General features: G+C 44.0%; 1 protein-coding gene across 9 annotated transcripts in view; it reads left to right on the top strand.

The window, feature by feature from the left end:
- Positions 1–23,449, top strand: part of GRIA4 (glutamate ionotropic receptor AMPA type subunit 4) — a 299,286-nt gene that overhangs the window by 185,097 nt on the left and 90,740 nt on the right. For all 9 annotated transcript variants that reach the window (XR_014469815.1, XM_083170043.1, XM_083170042.1 and 6 more), the window contains exons 5-8: positions 9,829–9,882; positions 14,937–15,095; positions 19,397–19,564; positions 22,488–22,592. Coding sequence is in view for 8 of the 9 variants with exons in the window: in XM_083170043.1 (XP_083026169.1) it covers positions 9,829–9,882; positions 14,937–15,095; positions 19,397–19,564; positions 22,488–22,592 (486 nt within the window). In the remaining variant the exon portion in view is untranslated. The remainder of the gene's footprint in view (positions 1–9,828; positions 9,883–14,936; positions 15,096–19,396; positions 19,565–22,487; positions 22,593–23,449) is intronic.

Raw genomic sequence — 23,449 nt, 5'->3', positions numbered from 1 at the left:
GTTGTGCTGCTACAGGGGGGTGTGGGTGGATGATGCGGTGGCGGGGGTGGCGGCGGCGGGGTGGGGGGGCGGGCTGAGCGATGCGGCGGCAGCAGCCGGCAAGTTTGCTGGGGGTGGTGGGAAGCCGCCCACCTGCCGAGGGCCGTGTGCCGCATTGCTCCACAGCGGCGTTGGGCCGGTGGGCGGTCGGTAGCGGTGGCCGCCGAGTTTGCTGGGGGTGGGGGGGAAGCCGCTCACCTACCAGGTGCCATGTCGCTCCACAGCGGTGTTGGGCGGGCATGAAGTGATTCCACGGGGGGAGGGGGCAATGCGGCGGCAGCCGCCAAGTCTGCTGGGGGTGTGGGGGGGGGGGAAGCCGCTTAGCCACTCATCTGCATCCAGGGGGGTACCCTGCTCCCGACTCCTGCCCTCCAGTGTATAAAGGTCAACATGCAACATTATTATTATTTATTAACAGTTTCTTATATAGCGCAGCATATTCTGTTGCACTTTATTTTTACTCTACTTTATGGGCTCTACGTCTATGTCGACGTAGGTTGGCATGGACACCGTATAAGTGAACCACGTCTCCTATTACAGAAGGGGAAGGCTTCTGATACGTTTATTAATGTGATCTGTAATAAAAATAAAAAAAAAGTTAGCTCTCATGTTGACCTTTTTCATGTTGACCTTTTGCGTGTGGAAATTTTGACCCTGTCGACTTAATGCATGTCGACCTACTGCCTAGTGACCTCTAGTGTTTGACCTAATGACTGTCGACTTCAGAATCCTTCCAAAACAGACTCAAGACTTTCCTTATTACTCAAGCATTTCTGTACTCCCTTAAGTAAGGACTATGAAAATGTTTCTGTACTTCATTGTTCCTGTACTGTGTTACATTTATTTTATCTGTTAAGCGCCTTGATTCCTATTGGTTATATAAATATATAAATATCATTATTATCTACACTTTACTATCATTTACTGTAATGGGTATGAATTGTGTACTGTGCAATTGGTCACAACCAAACCTTTTGCAGTAAATTTACTAAGGAGTTCTATTGAAGATGGATTGTTGCCCATCGCAACTAATCGGATTATATATTTTATCTTCTAGAAGGTTGAGACATCCCATCTTCAATAGAACTCCCATCTTGTACACCCTGTTGTGGTCTCCTCCCTCGAACCGCCCTCTCGCCTCTATACCTCTCCCATCTTCCCGGCACACTTTACATAAATGGGATCTCTGTGTCAAATTATATCATCTACGCTCTCTGCACCCATGATTAACTCCTAATTTAAATAATCCCACATACCCAGAGTGGATCTCCAATCCTTCCCATATTGGACTCGACACAATGTTCTTTTCTAACTAGAGTATTGCCCCTTTATCATCCTTTCCTGACTTTGGGCCTTATTCGAGTTCACTCTTTCTGACAAAATCCTTCTTAGATGGACAAAACCATGTGCACTGCAGGGGGGCAGATGTAACATGTGCAGATAGAAATAGATTTGGTGATTTTTTGGTGATTCTTTGCAGGGTAAATACTGACTGCTTTATTTTAACACTGCAATATAGATCTCACTTTGAAGTAAAACCCCACCCAAATCTAATTAGATCTGCACAAGTTACATCTGCCCCCCTGCAGTGCACATGGTTTTGTCCATCTAAGAAGGATTTTGTCTGAAAGAGTGAACTCGAATAAGGCCCTTCTGTACAATCCAGATTCTCCCTCAGCACATTTTCTGCCAATACTGGCAGAATGAACATTTCTATAACTCACTTCCAGGAACAACCCCCTCCCTCTCATTCTCCTATAGAGTCCTTTTGCCGACATTCTCACATAGCCAAAAAACTAATCTCCACCATACATCAAATACTTTTATCCTATAAACAGACACTAACTAACTTGGGAGATGGAAACAAGCTAAATTCTAAGTCCTGAAGAATGGGCTAATATCTACAGTAACTAGCGATTGCTAAATGCTTTTCAGCACCTGCAAAGATGACACGAGGGCTGCTGGCGAGATGGCACCCCATCTGACTGGGATGCTCGTCCCAGTTTCAGGGCAGCAGGGGACGTGAACCCTGCCTGTGTCCGCTTCAGGGAGATGGGCTGGGTTGGGGGGGGGGGGTGCAGAGAGGTGGCGGCGCTCAGTGGGGACTGTCGGGGAGCTCCATTGGAAGAGGAAGCGCGCGTGTCTCGTTCTTGTGCATCCCCTTCCAACGGCTTGCGGCGGCTGATGCGTGGCGAATCCACCACCAGCCCCTGCAAAGATGAAACCCACTCCATCTGTATATAATTATAATTACAGGTTGGGTGCAATCGCACAAGACTGTGGATTGTGGTAAAGAGTACGTGTTAAAGAGGCCCCCTTATATAGTGGTATGCGGACTTATACCAGGAAATTGTATTTAAGGGGTGTGCTACCACTGACAAATGTATTTTATTCAGGGAAACAGGGAGAGCAAATATTTGTCCTAGTGTGGTGCACCAAAAGAAGAAATTGTATACATAAAATTTAACCTTTATTAATTCATATTAAGAAGCAAGCGAAAAATTCTTTAAAAACCCAAATAGACAGACACAAGACAAATAAAGTGTGTTAAAACTTAACACGTGCGGGCGTGTTGTGTGTGTTTTAAACTATATATGTCTTATATTGGATAGGTCAGACTGGCTCCGTTATTACTCAATCGGGAATTTATGGGATTCCCTAGAATCAGCCGATATAATAAAATGTGCTGATTCTAGGGAATCCCATAAATTCCCGAATAAAGTGTGTTAAGAAGTGGAGTTGAGAATACCTTCACAGGTGACATTTGGGGGCCATTGAACATGTTTGATACTAATTTCAAGTCATTTGGATGCATTTCTGTTAAAAATCGCATGTGATCGCATGCGATTTTTAAAAATGCTAAAAACTGCAAAAATCGCATCCCATCGCATGCCATCGCATGCCACTACATATGGCATGCGATGGGAGCCGTGAAAGTACACAAGTACCTATATTTCTGTTAGTACCTAGGGCCTGATTTAGACACAATCACTCCGCTGCAAATTCACAGCCAGAACGACTATCGAATGAGCGCACCTGCATCCGGTCCGCAGTGCGTATGCGCAAGCCGCCCGTGCGACCACAGCCATCGATGCCTATTTGCAAGTTGAGTGACAAGCACCGGGTGTTTGGGGGCGTCATTTGGGGGACTGCTCTGGAAACCACAGACGTTGTCCGGCTGCTGGGAGGGAGGTCCGCTGTTGTCATCAGCGGCCTTTTTCTCCTCACGGCCATCACAGCACCGAGCAAGTCTGTGAAAAGGGGGAAAAAAACATTCAATAATGAGTGATTGTGAATGGATTTCCCCTTGTGTGCACGGCTTGTGAATGTATTTGCGGCTGTGCACAAGGGCGGAGGGAAACCGTGGCGGCGTTTACTTGATCACTGGGCTTCAAAGAATCGCAGCCGAGCGATCAGTTTTGAATAAGACCCATGGTTCCTACCAGGCTTCATGCTATATAATCCACAGCCTCTGACCTCTGCTGGAGACAATGTAACCAGAGAGGAGCGTTCCTGCACGTTTGCTGGTCCTGTCCACTCGTTCAATGCTTCTGGAAAGAGTCCCACAACCTGATTATATCGGCCACTGGCATTCAAATGCCTTCATCCCCTTTCTATTCCTTATTATTAAGACCCTTACCTCAAACTCCACGCCTGACCCAAAAATTAGTTAACCACATTCTAAGTGCGACTAAATGCCATATTGCCACTCAATGGAAGAGCCACCTACAGCCTTCAATCAATGCTGTCCATCTTCTTATAGGGATGAATTAATTCTATTCTACATGAAACCCCCTCCAAATTCATAAAGGTCTGGTCGCCATAAGCTGACCACTTTCATGCCAAGGTACGGGTGACTACACTTCATAATCATTATGATTCCTGTTCTGGCGGACATTGACCATTCCACTATATTTCCTATATTTGCTATTTCTAACCTTTACCCCTTTTCCCCCTTTTCTCTCTTTCATCTCTTTATTCTCAATTTTTCTACCTCTCTTTCTCTCTTCTCTTTTTTTTTCTTCTTTTTTTTCTCTTTTCCCCTCAGGAGGATTATTTTATTGAGTTTGTACCTTTACTGTCCTTCTCCATTGAATATAATCCTGTTTTCAATGCTTGTTTCATTGTCCTATAAGAAACATGTCTTATATTTTCTTGTTGCTCTTGTGATCATTTTTGTACATTGGTTAGACATGTATCGAAAACCAAGAAGAAAAAAAAAAGCCACACTACATCCACTGTGGAAAGACCAATGTAACTATTCATCCAAATTGCAGCATTTTTTGCAATGTTCTTCATTCCTGAGTTACTTCTTGACTTAAAGAAGTTCTGGAGTTGGGGGGGGGGGGGAGGGACGACACCTGTTACACATAGGGGATGGTTCTGTTGCATCCATCTCTTCCAGGAGTCTCCTTTCTACTTTCTGTTAATGCCAGCATGCGCACATCCATGCTGAGTATCCATATACAGTGTCTGCACATCCTGTTTGTAGCCATCAAGATTATTACAGGGAATTCCATGACTCCACGCTGGATGGAAAAGATCCACCTGCAATAGACATTCCGGGGGAAAGTTACTAAGATTTGTATTCTACTTCACATGTGATGTTGCAATGGGCAACCAATCAGATTCTGTCTACTATTTTCTAGAGGGTGCTAAATAAATAAGAAGCATATTCTGATTGGTTACCCATAGAAACATCACATGGGAAGTAGAATACACATCTTAGTAAATTTCCCCCTCCATCTCAACCCACAAGCTGTGAATGTACATGGAAGTCTGCTTATGCTCCCATGACATTCCCATGACACATCCACAAAATCGGTCAGTTCCATGAGATTACATGGTCGCCATCCTGTTGCTACCCAGAAACACTCATTTCATTGAACGAGTTCAGCAATAAATTGGTCAATCCGCCCACTCTTGCAGTCTCCTTTCATTTGCAAGTACCATGCATTCCAGCCCCCATGCACCTTCCAAAACCCACTCTCTATTTGAGTGCTTCTAGCACAATCTGGTCTGTATCTCAACACTAGAATGAACACTAGTCCAATGGATGTGCAGTTGGTGATGGCTTTCTACGACAGGTGTGCACATTGCAGATATATGTAAGATCCATCAGTATTTTGTGTTCTACACAAAATGAGGACCAAAGATCAGTGGTCTCCGGCCTAGTTCCTACAGCCACCTAACCCAGAAACACAGAGGGAAATTTACTAAGTAGGGAGTTTTATTCCAGTTGGGATATTGCTATGGGCAACCAATCAGATGCAATCTATTATCATCTAGAAGGTGATAAATAAATAAGAAGTAGATATTGATTGGTCGCCCATGGCAACATCCCATGTGAAGTAGAACTCACATGTTAGTGAATTTCCTCACAATGGGCCTGATTCTAGTTTGCTCGCCTGAGACGCCCGCCCCACTGAATACACGCTCACTACTATGCGAGGGGATGTGTAACAAAACACGCCCCCTCGCATGCCTCCTCTGCAGGAGAAATCAATCGATGGTCAGCGACCATCAAATGATTGCAAATGGAAGTCAGTGACTTTTACATCCGATCGCAGGGACAAAGACAGGACGGACGGCTGACATCCTGTGTTGTTAGCCGCCTGTCCCTGGCACACATCGTCCCACCCGCGTACCTGCCTCCAGCCCAAGCTCCAGCCCCACTGACTCTCTCTGTCTATCCCCTCATGCTGGCTCCCCCCCCCCCAGCTGCAGCTTCAGCCAGGGCCCTGAGACACTGCCCCCCTACAGCCTAAGGATCCATCCTGCTGTGGGCTGTTGAGCCCTTCTGCTGCTGTGGTTCTCCTACAGGAAGTTGGCGCCGCAAATGGCTGCCTAGGATCTGTGCACTCAGCCACATGTAACCTCGTGTCCCCTGTGTGATAACTGTACTGTCTCTGCTTTAACTGCGATGTCTTTGCTCATACTGTTACCTACCTGGCTGCCGCAGCGACCAGTGGCGCCGCTGATGGCTGCCTTGGTGCTGTGCAGCTCGGCGGGTATATGTTCTATGTGTGATAACTGTACTGTCTCTGTTTATATTGTTACCTACCTGGCTGCTGCAACGACCAGTGGCGCCGCTGATGGCTGCCTAGGCGCTGCGCAGCTCAGTGGGTATATGTTCCCTGTGCGATAACTGTACTGTCCCTGCTAAACTGTTACCTACCTGGCCGCCGCAGCGACCAGTGGCGCCACTGATGGCTGCCTAGGCGCTGTGCTGCTCGGCGGGCATGTGTTCCCCGCATGTAATGTCGCAATGTAATGTATGTAATGCCCCCCTCCCCCTCCTTTCATCCCTGCTTGATGCTGCACTGTATATCCACAAAAAATTCCTAGTATGCACAAGCACACATGGCCAATAAAGTTGATTCTATTCTATTCTATGGGAACGCTCAGCATTTTCATGGGGACACACATATAAACGCTGGGCATTCCCATGGGTGACCCCTCCCCCCCCCCCCGCCACCGTCTACCCCCGGCACACCCAGATCCTTGCGAACGGCTCGGCAAGTCGTCAAAGCCGTTCGCAAAGGGCACATATGCTTAATATATCATGCGCAGAGCCCAAAACATTGAAATGGATCGCCCCGTTCCGAATGAATGAGGGCCAATGTCCCATGATCTGCTGTGTGACTCTGACCAGTGTATACAGGAGACCCTGCTGGGCCGTTAGAGGCTTATCCCTGCCGTTAGGGATATTTAAACACTGCATTTTATTTTAACTTAGTGGAAAAGCTAAACTCGTAAAGATAATCTTTAAGTATAATCTCAATATATTACAGTAATATGCTCAAACTTGTTTTTATGACCGACACAGTTTGAAACAAGTAAAGTAAAACATTATCTTCTGCGTCCTGCTGGAATTTGCTTTCTCCCAGTAAAATGATACATTCGGTGTAATGTTTTTAATAATGTACAGTATGCCCACTCAAGGTCAATGGCTCCACTTGTGGGAAGCTAAACACTCACACTTTATATATTACACAGACCATTACACCACTATGGGGGGCGGGACATTTATGTGTTCTCATGGAAACACCGTTTAGTAAAATAGCCTTTACATGATCACACGTTTCATTGATAGTTACCAGCAGGTCCCTCGTCAACTTCTGCAGCTTTGACACTTCGGTTCATTCTATGGAATTAGTCACAATGTACTATATCAGGTATGTCCAAACTGTGGACCTCCAGCTGGTGTGAAACTACACATCCCAGCATGCCTGGCCATAGTTTTAGCATTCACTAATAGCAAAACGGTGGCAAGGCATGATGGGGCTTGTAGTTTCACAACAGCCGGAGGGCCATAGTTGGGACATGCCTGTGCTACAGTAAATAAATAAGGAGTACATTCTGATTGGTTGCCCATAGCAACATCCCATCTGAAACAGAACTCCCATCTTATTACATAAACTCTGTGGAGTCAAAACTCAGGGGTAAATTGACCAATATGGGAGTTCTGTTGAAGATGCGATTTGAAAAAATTCGATTTCGGAACCTTAATTAGAATTCTATTAAATCTCGCCCCATGGGTCTTATTCAGGCCCATCAGCGGCCTGCAATGTACCTTACACCTTATGTTCAGTGACATTTTGAATGTCTACATTTTCAATGTCAACCTAATTTCCTTGTCAACGCTGTTTGTCAACATTCAGAACATGCCGACATTCTGATAGGATTCCGTTTTAATCTAATACAGCACAAATATGTATTTTCAAAGGCTTAACCCTTTGAGTACCGACGTTGCTGTGACAGATGTGCAAAATATCCGCTAAAACTGCCAGTGTCGCTCACAGCAACTTTTTTTCTTTCTTTTTTTTTTGCTGTTAGCCTTGTGGGGGGGGTCTCAGAAAATTAGGGTTCATATTTTCGCAATATTAAAATAGACTTCAATTAATTGAATTCAGATCATTTGCCGGCAATAACTAAAGTGATTCCTGGACTACGGCCCTGGCACTCAAATGGTTAAGAAATATTTATCCTTCTCATTCCCCCGATTCCAATTAAAATTTTTGTATGGTGTCTTTTTCCTACCATCCCATCCCCACCTTACCACACCACTGTTTAAAAGTAAATCAGGGTTGCCTACCCGGTCCCGAAAATCGGGTCCCCCTCCCGGTCCCCTGGAAAGGTGGGCAACCCTCCCGGATTCTGGGGGACACCCCACTCTGCTGGCATGCAAATAAACGTATCTGCCGATTTCTGTGGAGAGGGCGGGGCTAACGTGTCACAATTGTGTCATTTTAAACCGCCCCCTCCATGGAGATTGACAAATCGGGTCATTTTTGTTCCCACGGGCAGGGCTTAATGATGTCATGCTCATCCCCCCCCCCCCGAAGTCCTGCTGAAAGTCTCCTCTCCGGGTTTCTCCCAGAGAGGAGGCTACAAAAGTCAGCAACCCTGAAGTAAATGCAGCTAAGCACGTAGTGTACATTAATCAGCTCCGGGCATAAAATAGCAAACTGGTGCTGTAACATGTTTTCATGTGAATTCTGAAAGCTGAGATATTCATTATTTTTGTAACAAGGTCTTCAAAACTAAAAATGTCTAGCGTAAATAAATCTCTCTGTGATAAAATGTCAAAGGGTTTTATGTCATAAAAAAAAAACCCTTGTAAATACTGCCATTTGGAATAATTACACAAGAGAACCAGAGGTTGCGTATTTTGTTCTGTCCTGGGAAAACTTGATCTATATTTGGGGAAGCTGTTTTCATCATATTTTGGGGTATGTTATTTGTGTAACGGGCCGCTTATGTTTTAAAGGGGAGATCAATCATATGTTGAGTTTTGATCAACTCTCCTATCATGTGTTTATCTAAGTGATTCCCACCACATAAATCTACTTTCTCAGAAATCACACCCCTAAAATAATGATAAAATAGACCGTATATCTCACAAGTTTCTATGGTGTAGGGGAAAAATCACCTTGGAATCTCCAAAAATAATCGGTACTTATATGTTAGTTGGGCGCCCACTATAGTTAGTACGCTCATACCCCCACTATCCATGTTGGCGTGGAGTTGATTTTATATAGTGTGGCGCAGGGAGCCACCAAGCCCGAAGCGTGACGAGCGTACGCGGAAAACTAAGCACATAGCTTAGTGGGCGCCCAACTAACATATAAGTACCAAATAATCTCACTGGTGATAAACAGAAGAGATTGTTTTATATAAGTGGGATGAGTGATATTTCCTGTTATTTTAATGGTCAGTATATTTCTGTGGGTGCAGGATGCTTATAAAGGGGGGAAATGATGATTTTGTTCAGCAGAATAAAAAAACCCCAAATCTCTTGAAATTCAAATGAATGAACTGTCATTGAGTTTGGGGAATTAATTTTACACCAATGGGGAGCCCAACCTCCCGACTGCAGCATCCTGCGGTTCCCAAACTGTGTGCCGTGGCACCCTGGGGTGCCCCAGGACCCTTGCAGGGGTGCCCCAGGACCCTTGCAGGGGTGCCTCAGGTTGGTGGTCAAAATAATTATTGTTAATGTAATAGGCAAAACCAGTGCTTGTGGCTGCCAATCATAAATTATTTGGACAAACAGAAGCATAAATAAATCTAAAGATGTTGTATAAACACAATTTATTTAATTTCTCCATAACAAACTTTTGGCCTAGGGGTGCTGATACTATCGGGTGCTGTGATTCTAAAAAGCTTGGGAACCCCTGCTCTATAGAATAATAAAATTATTTTCTGTTTTTTGTTTTTTTTTTGTACTTTTTATTTTGCTTCTTTTATCTCTAAAATAAGACTCCTTTATTTTATTTTTTTCAGATTGTCAGCGTTGGGAAGCATGTGAAAGGCTATCATTACATTATTGCAAACCTGGTAAGTATTTGTGTTCATTAATTTATTCTGAGAGTCTATTTATTTTCATTTTCCTGCATGCCAGATTGGCGCAAAATCACTGGAAAAAGTAAAAGTGCCACTTTCACTCGGTCTTCTCCCTACACGCATCTCATTAAACTCTAATCACAAGAGCATTTATCAACTTGATTATACAGTCAAATAGTATGCGCGGCATGTGCGCCCAAGGCCTATTTATCCTCAGAAAATTACACACCTGCAAAAAGTGGTGTCGGGATTTTTTTTATTTTTTGAATAATTAATATTTTATTAGCGTATAGATTTTGAGCAAGCGATTTCTCCTCCAAGTGCTTCATTGGAAATTAAAATTCAGGACCTGCTGTTTTGAGTTGAATGGAGCACAGGCAGAATACATTAGGTGCACTTTGCATTGTAAGCAATGTGGGAATTCGCTGGCCTTCGACTAATAGAAGCAGATACCTGTCATGTGACCAGCATTTTGTGAATAACTTTATTCAACTGTTAATCAAACAAAAACAATAGCGTCACCATGGCCCTTATTCTGATCTGTGCGGAAATTCCCGCATTCTTACGGAGCGGTCCGCACGCCACGGTGTTTTTCCGCATGCGGCCATCGTCCGTAGAAACGCCCACGTGTCCTCCGCATTCGGACGGACTCACTCTTTAAGAACAGGGCGTGTTTACGGACGACATACAAATCATGCGTGTGCGGGAGAAACACTCCGATTCGTCACGGTATTACAGAGTATTACAGAGTATGCTCGGGAATACCGCATCCGAACGGGAGCCAAGCGGTGCTACCGCACGTAAGCGGAGGATTTCCGCCAAACAACCCACTATGAAGTATCTTCTGCAATACATCACATGACCCACTTATTCAATTACCTACCCTCATAAAAAACAGCTTATTTGTAATTGGAATCAATTAGATTCCAATATATCCTTACAAGCATGCCTAACACATGCATTGCACACATTAACCCTTACAGCATATGTGGGTGTTTAGTACGGGTTCCTTGAAGCAGCAATGGTTTCAATTAAAGCACTGACAAGCGTCCTATTAGTGAGTAATGAGTAAAGGAGTAGATTCTATTGGGTTCAGGTGTTAATGGTTGTAGTCATTAGGCGTACGTTCGCCTACCGCATGAACGAGTGGTGTCCGCAAAGCAATAGTACACTTGTGGACACCGCACATTTCTGCCCTTTTTTCATCGCGTGCATTCGGAGTGGTTTCCGAATGTACGCCCCCCAACATAAGTGTACTCCCCCGTGTCCGCCCATGTTTCCGCCCCGTTTTGCCCACTTTGAAACTACGCCCATGTGTCATTCCGCATGACGCCCATAATACGCCCCTATTTCCAGACTGATAGCGGTGAACAGTTTTGGACGGGATTTGCCCGAACTGGTACCGAGTCAAGGCGTGGCACATGCGCGTAGCGTTCTCCACGCATGCGCAGACGTCATAAAGACGCGATCCGTAAGTACGCGGTAAAGTCCGCGTCAATCAGAATAAGGGCCCATGTCTGGTAGTAAAAGTATTTGTTAAATCATGGTACACCAATTATTGGGGGTTATTCTGGTTAATTTGCTCGTTCGATCCTTGCGAGTCAACCAGATCCTGCTTTGCGAATGGTGGTATGCCGGCCCATCATTCACAATGCACGTACGTTCGTACTGGCTGCGAATTGATGTTTTACATAAACAGCCATTGGCAGCATGCGGGGGAACACCCACATCATTTGATGGTCGCAGACTATCGGATGATGTGGAATGTGCACGCAGATCCGGTGATGTCAGCTGTCCGCCCCCCCCCCCCCCCTCCCCGCACCCGCATCATCGGTTCATTAGCATAAGAACGCCCAGCGTTTTCCCTCCCCCTAATGTCCCACACAGTGCAGCCTAACCCTAATCTTCCGTTCCTCACCCCACTACTTACCTGCGGGATGTGTTCTGTCCGTTGTTATCCCACTGACTGTGTGGATCCTGACTGCTGGGATTTTTACTGCATCCTCAATTGAAGAATACAGCAATAATACAGCAGATGTGTCAGACAATGGGTCCAGTTATTTTTAGAGCGATTTCATTTTTGGTAAAATACCTTGAATGCTTTATTTCTCCATGTCAGAGACTAGTTATGTATAAAGGGAACAGTCTGTAGAAGAAGTACATTTTCTTAGCTTTGTCTGCATTTAATAACTCAAGGGACATATTGTTCTTTTTTAAGGCAAATTTTAGTGCCTGTTATAGTCACTTATGTTCCTCTGCAGTATCTGTCTCTATCACATATATGCTAATTCTCCCTCAGCAATCTTCTATTCTCTCCCTGTGCTGCACTACATAGCCCTGCATCTCAAAAAAACGCAAGGCTTCTGGCTGCCAGAGTGCCGATAAATACCAACACAAGTTACAAAGGTTTACTTACATGCAGCTAGCAGTTGCTTAAAAGCCTAGAACGGGCATAAGACACCATACATGCTATTACCATCCCGGGATCCAGATTTTAAGTCACAGTTATTGGGTTAACAGTCAATAAGTCAACCACTATTGGTTAATATGCGACATGGTCAAAAAGTTGACAACATATGGTCAACATAAGTTTTTCAGAATTTTTTTTTAAAGTTCCCTCTGCAAGAACTGCAGTTAGGAAAGTTTAAGTGTGCCAAGCACAGCGGTAGTTAAGCAAAGGATGGCCATCGGTGTGTGGAGGGGGTGGCATCAGATGGGCACCAGCAGGGGGCTCAGCGATGGGTGGGCACCGGCAGCGGACAGGAAGGTCAGCGGCGGGCAGGTGGGTACTGGCAGGGAGGTGGGCTGTCAGTGGTGGATGGGCGGGCAGTGTGTTGCACCAAAGCCCGGGTCGAAAAAATTAGGTAAGAGCCCTTTCCACAGCTTGTTACTTGGGTTTAACATGCTTAAAACTATGATTGGTTCCTGGTAACAAAATTTTTACCTAGTCACCATTTCCACTGACAAAAATCCCGGGTTGGGGAAAAATGGGTATAAGTCCTTCATTAACATGCACACTGGAGTAGCAGCATGAAAAGTAATTTACTGGATGACCTGGCCCATCAGTTATTGTTGTGTATAGTAGATAGAGTAGTGGACAGTAAAGATGGCCATACACTAGTGTGCTTTTGGGCCTTTTCATAGGACCCTAACGCATCGGGCTGGGAAATCGTGTGAAAAGTGGCAAATTGCATGTGTTTCACCTCCGATTCGGATATGATGTGCAGTCCCGTGCAAGGGCCGCCATCAAGATCTATCAGATCCTTCAGCCTTTTCTGGGAACACATATGATACATCGTATGCAAAAAGACTGCATATGATGTATTGTATATGATCCTGCTATCCGGGAAGCTGTTCAAGGAAGATCGTAATGTGACATCTACCCTCGGAGAAGTCGCATAGTGTATGATGGCCTTTAGGCAGGTTAAAAGCCATCACATTTTTAAAGCCAACTTTGTCAATTGGATTTATTTTACACATCACAAAATCGGTATCTTTACTTTAACATTTTTCCAAAGTCTTAGGGGGGTATTCAATCCCGGGTCACAACTGTCGGGACATTCCAACAGTTCCCGTTCTCGGCCTGCTCACCTGTTTATTGGCCAGGGTATTCAATGTGCCACCTGCCGATCGTCAAAAAGGGGGTGTGGCTGTGTAAACGGCGTGGATTGTTGCAATACGGCCATGATCTCGATAATCCATGGCCATACTTAAAACTATTATTTGATTGTAACTTTCTGAAAATGGGTGTTTTCGGGGATATCCATCAACTAATAAAAAATATTTCACAAAAGAAAAGGTTTAATAGATCTGGCATCAGATTTTATGTTTACTGTATTTAGGGGGCTAATCAGAATGAATCACTGGGCTTATAAATTGCACAGCCCTGCCATCAAGTATATTCTACCCAACCAGAGTAAAATCCCACCCTGTTAAATCGGACCAAACTGGCTGTCCCTGGCATGCCGTTGGGTCCGGTGCAAGGTCCCGTGCACATCAAACCCGAGCAGGTGGTTGGACCGGCTGCCCTTCTGACGGGCGGTGTGTCATAACAAATTGTGACGGATCGTATGCGTCCCGGTCGCCGGGAAGGTGTCGGACAGCTTGCAGCATATTGGGTGCCCATACACTGCTGCGAGAAATCGCAGCAGTGTATGGGCACCTTAAGCGCATGCCCACGTGTCCTAGTCTTTGCCCTCAAAGCAAAGAGGGTACATGATAATGTAGTTCGTTATATTGCCCCCAGATATATTTGTACATGTTAAGCATGTCTCCTCTTAAATGCCTCTTTTCTAGAGTAAACATTCCTAGTTTGGTAATTTTTCATCATAGGTTAATGACTTCATCCCTTTAATCAATTTGGTCGCCCTTCTCTGGACTTTTCCCAGCCCTATAATGTCCTTTCTGTAGTGTGGGGCCCAGAATTGCGCACAGAATTCCAGATGAGGTCTAAACAGTGCCTTATAGAGTGGTATAATTACATTATCTTCCCTAGTTTCTATGCCCTTTTATATATACAGGCTAGTATCCTGTTGGCCTTAGTGGCCGCACTATGGCACTGAGCCCTGAACCCCAGTTTTTGGCGATTGTGACTCCTAGGTCCTTCTCTAATTCTGAATTGCCCAAATCTGTCCTGTTTACTTCCATAAGTCGCACTATGGTTATGTCTCCCAAGATGCATAACATTACATTTATCATTTTCCATTTATCTCCCCACTCATTAAGTTTGTTTAAATCCCTCTGCATCGTGGAGACGTCCTCCGCCACTTTAATCACCCTACACAGTTTTGTGTCATCCACAGAGATGGAGGTGGTATTAGTGCTATAACACGTGGTCATTTTTGCATAGACCTTTTCAATAAACGCAGAACAAGACTTATTAGCTCCCATCTGCTGTGTTTGTTTCTGTAGCACTTGAACTTTCTGAGACATAAACTGAACCTAGCAGATGTCTAGTAGCTGACGGTTACTACAACACGTTCTGTTACAGGCAACGGAAGAATAAGGGGGCAAATTGCTGAATTGAACTTTGAATATTTGTTTTTTAGGGCGTGAAGGACCTTTCGCTTGACAGGTTTATGCACGGCGGGGCCAATGTGACAGGATTCCAGCTGGTGGATTTCAATACTCCGATCGTCACTGAATTAATGCAGCGGTGGAAGACACTGGACCAGAGGGAATACCCAGGATCAGAAACCCCACCAAAGGTGACTTTCAACCTCATAAATATATATTTAGGAAGGTTAACTGTAGATTTGTCTTCTATTAAGCAGCTTCTCACTCTGGGACTAAACGTCTGCCATGCTACTGGCAGAAATGCTTCCGGACCCCATACTGTTTTGCTTGTGCAATGGAAAAAGACCAGTGGGCCGCAGCCAAGATGTCGGACTGCAGCCCCCCCCCCCCCCCACAAAGTATAAAGGCCGTAACCATCGATCCTATACATACTTCCCCGATGAGACTATAACTCCCCTTCTACATGATCTGGCATTCTATCTGTGACCAATATAGCAGTCTAAAGCTCAAGATGCCGGTGGTCAAGGGCCAACACCAGTATCCCAATACTGAGAATCTAGACAGAGGCTCCATACGTGTACCCACCCCCTTCCCCTCAAACTCTTACCATCCATTGCAGCAGCCTAACCCTCTCCGTCCACAGCCCAACCCTAACCCTCCCTGCTAGTGCCTAAACCAAATCCCTGTACCCCGCTGCCTAAGCCCCCGCTTATAAATGCCTAACCCAAACCCCCCCTACCCAAAGCCTAACCCTAACCCCCTGCAACCTAATCATAAGCCCCCCACTTGTGCATAAGCCTAACCCCACCCCTTCCCCGGTATTCTGGTGTTGGCATCCTGATACTTTCAAGGTTCTATTGCCATAATTAAAGTTAACTTATTCAGAGTTGTCTGCAGCTCTAATGTTCAGAATGCCACCATATTTGTTATGTATAGGGGAAAATATGGCATCATAGAAGATACAGTGCATGAAGAGCTACCACTTATGAGTAAGACACTGTAAATGTATATTCTTTTTCCATGTTTACAAAGAGGTAAAATAAAACTGTGAAATGTTATTTTAGGTTTCTCTTATCCCCACCATGAGACTTTTATACATACTGTACACCAGAGGCAGAACTCTAGGAGGCAATGAAGTCATCTGCCACCGGGCTCCTGCTCCCAAGGGGGCACCTCTCTTCCCCTTGGAAGTTTAAATCAGTTATTGAAAGTCCAACTATATTGTTTTTATGGTTGAGTTTTGAAATATTTATGTGTTCTCCGATCTATCTATCTATCTATCTATCTATCTATCTATCTATCTATCTATCTATCTATACAGAAATATATATTTTATATAAGGTTATATAGGGGTGAGTGTGTGTGTGTGTGGGGGGGGGGCACTAATATATATCTTGCCTCCGGGCAACTGGAACAAACTTACGCCACTGCTGTACTCAGAGGGAAATTTACTAAGATGGGAGTTTCACCTGGGAGGATGGTATGGGCAACCAATCAGATATCTTCTAGAATTACTGTAGATTCTGATTGGTTGCCCATAGCAACATCCCATGTGACATAGAACTCCCATCTTAGTAAATTCTCCCTCAATAGCAAATACACACATTCACATGTATTTAAATTTTTACTGTACATTAACAGTTTTAAATAATCCTGTCGCGACCAGGGGATATATTTACTAAACTCACCAGTTTTCGGCAGGTTTCGGGTGAAAATTTAAAGCAGCGCTCACATGAAGTGTAAAGCGCACCGGACTTATAATAGCTGCCGCTCCGTAAGTTTATCCCCGGGCCAGTTTTGTATAAAATACAGTGGAACAGGTTTCAAATCAATTCCTGCTACCCATTACAAAATAATGAACATTTACACTTGACCTGAGTTTTTTGGAGGCCATTTTATTTTTTTAATCTTTTTTATTGTGTGTTAGGAAATCCCAGTGGTGCTCGTAAGAATCCTTTAAGAGGTCATGGATTTAGCTTGATCCTGACATTGATTAAATGAAACCCACCACAGGTGCTTCGTGAGCAGGAATACAGTACACTCTGTCTGAGGCAAACTCCATATTGCCGTATTATTAAACTCTTCATTGTTGACCTGTTGTACCTCAGCTACTCCGTTACCATGTTGACCTCGGTGCCGTGTGAATTACTGGATGTATTCTATTGTCTAACAAGGAGAATTGATAAAATGACAGCAAACTGTACCTACACGCACATCTCGGTCCACCAGAGTCTTATTTACCAATAAATGATAAATTGGATGTTACTCTAGTGAGCCTCTGTGTGCTTGTATGCTGTTATTTTCCCAATTCTTCCTTGTTAGACAATAGAAAAACAAAATAAGTATAGAGCTGCAAGGTCACTGTACACCCCATTAATGATTTCCTGTGGTATATAAAGTAATGGGGTATACAGTTTACCTCGCAGCATTATACGTTTTTGTTTCCCTGTGTGAAAGGAAATTTCCACAGTGAAAAAATAAACTGCAGATGGCTTCCATTATCTGTATCTGTAATAAATGGCTAATGCTCCTCCTCAACTCTCCGGGGGGAATTCAAGTGTTGTGTGCACCAGCGTCCACCAGATGGCGCCCGACAGAGTAATTCAAGTGCTGCTCCATTCAGATGCATATAGCCGCCGTTGCTGATGTCGACATGTCATTTTTTTGCTAGTTTGAGGGGTAGGCTGTGGATATTTTATATGTCGGTCTTTCCCTAAAAAAGGCCATTTTACAGCTGGTTGATGTAGTGCTCGGCATGCCCACACAATAACTAAAAGTTGAGGGGGCTAAAAGGGGAGGCATGGCTTGTAATTTCATTATTCTCTGGAAGCCATTCCCATTTCGTCATGGCCATGCACCCTTTTCAGTAGTTCCACCTTGGCCCTGCAGAATATAGGAAGGTATAAGGTAAACTAATTATTGGGTTGTTAACTTTAGAAATAGGTACCATGATAACGTCAGGTATTCCGTGGCAGATGACTAAATTAATCGCCATGAAATTCCATGATATTTACCCAAATACTTTTTTACATACAATGGGGACTGTGTTTTTTTCTCATTGGTTATTTTTCCTTCAATTTTACATTCGTTAGCCCCCAATTTATCATAGGTAATAAACAATGCCTGGTCGCCAGGATAATGCATACAATGAAAGACTGCCCTGGTAAAGACCTTTCCCCAACAAAAGACTAAACTTTTTGGATTCCTGCAACTACAGTAGAAGGATCAGACGATCCTGTTCCATCAATATTGTAGCCCATAGACTAAAATAGCTAATGCCCTTTGTCATTGGCGTTAACTACTGTGGCCAAGCTCCAAAACAATAGGCTTTGGTAAATTTGGCCAAACAACTTTCCCCAGTGAAATAATTGTGGACTGTGGCCTGCATTCCTGTACTCAGGATTTGTTAAATTGTTTGTAAAATTATATTAATAAATTGGTCCTTATCTGAAGTCCTCAACAAAGGCAATTTTTTGAATTGTGTCCACATTTTTGCAAATTATACTGTACAACGCAGAGTATTGCTGATTAAGGCCTTTAGTAGACTTTGTACATTCGTGTCACCTTGTAAAATGTAAATGTGAAAAACCAATATTGTAGGAACACAGAGGAGGCTCCATTGAGAGGGCTGCAGCTGAGTTCAGCATTCAAATAAGGGAGGCCCAGCAATTGCCACCAACTGCCATTCTAAACTGACTCACTGGCAGTGGCTGTGGCTCCCCTATTTGAATTTTGGACTGTGCTGCAGCCCCGCCTCTGGAGCTCCCCCTGTAGGTACTTCATGTGCAGTGGCCTTGACTTAGAGACATTGGCTCTTATTCTGGTTGACTTTCTAGGGCGTGAATTCACACCCTTGCGAATCATCCAGAACCTGCCCTGCGAATGGTGGTACGCCCGCCCCCCTTCGCACGCCGGGATTGTTCGCCCGGCATGCCAATGGATGTTTTACATAAACATCCATTGGCATGCCGGTGGGAACCTCCCCCATCTTTCAATGGTCCCCGACCTGCGAATGATGCTGAAAGCACACGCATATGTAAGAGTGGTCAAGACCACTCGTACATATGCGTGAAGAGATCCAGGGAATCGGGCGGGCAGCTGACATCTGGTTATATCAGCTGTCCGACCCCTCACGAATGCATTAGCATGCGTACACCCAGCGTTTTCATGGAAACACCCCTGAAACACTGGGCGTTCACATATGCTAATGGTCCTGCCCAGCATCCCACACCCCTTTCCACCCCCCCCCCCCCCCCGCTTGAAAGGGGGGGGGGGTGGATTATTTCCCGATTTCACACGCACTCGGCGTATACACATGGGCAGCAATGCTGCTGCACATGCGCATATGCAAAACATCGGTCCCCCTTGCGAATTTGTACAAGAGTGAGTCAACCAGAATAAGGGCCATTTTCCAGTGTCAGGCAAGTGACCTGGATATCCATGTATATAAGCCAATACTAAAATAGAGCATTTTGTTTTGCAATTCTCTCAGTATACCTCGGCACTGACCTATGACGGAGTCCTTGTGATGGCGGAGGCATTCCGTAATATGCGAAGACAAAAAATTGATCTTTCAAGAAGAGGAAACGCAGGCGATTGTCTTGCTAATCCAGCGGCTCCTTGGGGTCAGGGAATTGATATGGAGAGAACACTTAAACAGGTAATCCCTTAGTATATATCTTTTTCCTGCTTATTACTTATAAAACCTATGTTTAAGCGCACAGAAGGACCATATTCCTACCTTTCACATCACACTTTTAAAACGGTATATTGCCGTTTTTTTGCCTTTTAAAACGTTTAAGGCTGCAGTGTGAAAGTGTCATAGTTGAAATACCATTTAAAGTTAACTGGTATTTCAACACGTTTAAAAAGCAGAGTCCTACCCGTTTTAAAGCCAATTCAGAGCCGTTTTTTGTGCTGTCTGAATGGCACTGAAATGGTATTTAGTAAAAAATAAAGGTTAGAGCACTGTGATAGGCTGTCCCTTGTCTTGTGTCCCTTCCCTGAACCAGGAAATAAGCTGTGGGTAGAAACGTGTTCAGAGGTTAAACGGCTTGACTGGTGATGTGAATTGTACTTAAACGGTATTTTAAAATGGTAATCTGCTGCAATATGAACACTAGACCCGTTTAAAATACCATTTAAAATTACAGTTTTTCAAAACGTTTCAAAATGTTTTATGTGATGTGAAAGCTACATTAAAGAGCTGTTATTGTTTTTGTTTTCTTATTTATTTGTCACTGTGAACACATTGGTCGGCCGAGTGTAGATTGACTGTGTTATGGTCGGCCACCCATAGTTGATGCCGCTGAGTAAGACGGCTAGTCGGCGGCCACTAGGGCTGCAGTAAAGCTAGTTAGCTGCAAGCGGATGATCGGCGGGACCATGGATGATGGTCACATTGTCGACAGCAGTTTTTCAGGATTTTTTGGTGCAGCTCTACTTGGGTCATATTTTACTATCCAAGTGGACATAGACTTATATTTTAGTGCAGCGATGCAGCGGGCACAAAGCATGGTGAGTGGAGCGAGCCTCGCGAGGAGGCACTGTGCACATATACAGTGTCCCCGGGGACCCCTGTGACATTTGGCACCAAAAAGTCCTGAAAAACTCCTGTCGGCCGTGGTCCCGTTACTGCTGCTCTAAGGACAATCTTCAGCCGTCAAACAGCTGGGTCGACTAAGGGTGGTTGACATAACATGGTCAATCTACACCTGGTCAACCAGCTATACCATAACCCACCTGGACTTCCCTTTCCAATGCGTTTCGCACTGTGGCTTGGAGAATAATTTATGCACTGTAAATATATCTGGGACATATGAAGAAAGTTATACTGTTTCCCAAGATTTAAATGTTGAATCTACTGAACCATAATTCACAAATTTTAGTTGCCTCTAATCAGGGCAGTGTGCAGGACACTCCGCAAAGCGGTGGTGGACCCATTAAGACATTGTATAGTGATATCAACATGGGGCATGCCACATTCATAGGGAAGTAGGTCTAGCCCAATTCTAATACAATTCTAGAGTTAATGGATTGTATGCCTTTTTATTGCAAGGCACCGTTTTATAATTGGAGGCGGATCCTGTGCTGTCCAATAAATAGCCATGCTGTATTGGTTATACCTTGACACTCCAGCCGTTGTTGAACTACATATCCCAGCATGCCCTGCATCAGTTTTAGCTGGCCAAATAGTAAAACTGTGGCAGGGCATGTTGGGATGTGTAGTTCAACAACGGCTGGAGTGTCAAGGTTAGCCATCGCTGGGTTATACAATAGTTGTTATTTTTAATATGTTTTTTGAAAATCAGATCAACTCTCTTTAGGAAGAAAATCAGTTGCATGATGCATACTACAATATTTTAAATAAAACCCATGACACATACAAAGTTATTGACTTAGAATAATACAGTACATGCTTTATTCTTTAGTATCAGTAGGCATTATGATACAATGTCTTTTACATTGTTTATCTGATTAAATATTACTAATATAAAAAGTAAAAAGGACACATCCATCTTTTCCTGTCAGAATAACTAGCAAAGAGAACCACAGACACACATCTGTTCTGATATAGATTGCTTTGGGAATTAGGGTAAAAGAGACATCCTTAAGTGCAGGACATGAGACCAGGGGATTATAACCTGTGTTTCGCTCCCGCCAATGTATGTGTACAGTATATTCTGGACACACCTTTAGTCTGTTCCTCAGTGCCAGCTATGAGATTAATTGGATCTGTCCCCTGTTTCACTGCACACATACCTCCCACCATTCAATGTTGTGGCAAAGGTGACTCAGTGAGGACTATTCTGTGGTGTACACAACATGGCGAATAGTAGACACATGTGGAAAGAACTAATGGGGTAGCTGGATTAGGTTAGGTTTAAAATTAGGGTTACATTTAATTTTAGGCAAAAATATAATGACATTCTGGTGTTGACATGTTAAATGCCGACATTCTAAGTGTGCCATCATTTCAACCATGTCAACCCAACATCCATGCTGAGATTCTGACTGTTGACTTTCTAGTGTTGATATTCTAAGGGGGACATTTATTACGATGGGAGTTTCATTTCACATGGGATGTTGCTATGGGCAATATAGTAGATTCTGATTGGTTGCCCATAGCAACATCCCATAAATATATGTACCCCTAAATGTTTACCTTCTAAATGTCATCTAGCATACCCTTCAACGTAAATCATTCCATTAGGTACAAAATGCTCTGTTCCTGGACTTCTCTGCCACTGGCAGTTACAGAGGAGAGGCTCCAGCACAGCCCAAAATTCAAAGCGGGGGGGGGGGGGGGAGGGACAGTGGACAGTGATGTTTGCAGTGGCAGTATGTGTGGCTCCCTTTTTTGAATATCGGACTGTGCTGCAGGCTCACATCTGCAACTGCCACTGGCAAGGAAGTCCAGGAACAGAGCATGTTGTACCTAATGGAACGGGTCATGTTGGAGGGTATGAACTAGTGAAACCACACCCATTTCTGGTATATTTGATTTCTCTGTACATTTGATTTGATCTGTTGGTTTTTCCTGGACTGGATATTTATTTTGTACTTATGTATTTTTATTCAAGGTTCGGATACAGGGTTTAACAGGGAATGTACAATTTGATCATTATGGCCGAAGGGTGAACTACACAATGGATGTCTTGGAGCTGAAAAGCACAGGCCTTCGAAAGGTATGTGTATTATATCATTTCTGCTCATTATAGTAGTACACATTGTTATAATCTGTTAGATTGGTGCCTGGAGCACTGTTATATGCATCGCTGCTGATTTGTTTGGAGCTTGTTCACATCAGCGTTTCCTATTGTACTCTCACCGTGTTTTTAACTTGAAGAGTTATAACTTCAAACCAAGAGGCAACGTGAGTTCTAAATAAAAGATGTTATAATGATCAAAGATTTGTGACAAATAATGATGTTTTTCTGATATCACTTAAACACAGCAAAGGAGTCGATTTAATATGGAGCGGGGTTGTCAGGGCCACCGATCATCTGTGACTTGCCAATAGATTTATAACGGCCATAGAAATAAACGCTAAGCAATCCTCTTTTATCATTTTCTCTATTGACGAATGTGATCATGTACGCCTGCGGAGTCTCAATTGCTGGGTTGATAGATCTACATGTGTGTATGTCAATAGGTCGACTCTAAAATGATGACATGAATAGGTCGACAGTGAAAAAAAGATCGAAATACACTAGGCCGACATTGGCAAAAGGTGGTCAAAAGCAAGAGGGTGACATGGCAATGGTGACACATGACAAGGTCAACATGAGTTTCGCACTTTTCACTTTTTCATACTTTACCATGCATGTGGACTACGATGGGGAACTGTAAATTGTGCCGAGCAGAGTCGTAGTGGAGATCCAGACAATTCCTCCAGCAATACTTAGACTGAGTGGGCTAAAAGTTATGCAGTTAGGCCGGAGTGTACTATAGCCTGTGTATTCATTCACAGTGCATCTCAAGATGATTCTAACATTGAAAGAACGAACCAATGGAGGAAGGCTGTAAGGTAGATTGTTTCCCA

The sequence above is a fragment of the Crinia signifera genome, chromosome 2, assembly GCF_055691185.1.
Source record: "Crinia signifera chromosome 2, ASM5569118v1, whole genome shotgun sequence".
NCBI classification, from domain to species: domain Eukaryota; kingdom Metazoa; phylum Chordata; class Amphibia; order Anura; family Myobatrachidae; genus Crinia; species Crinia signifera.
Note: the sequence above shows the minus strand (reverse complement) of the source record. Positions and strands in the feature narration are given on the sequence as shown.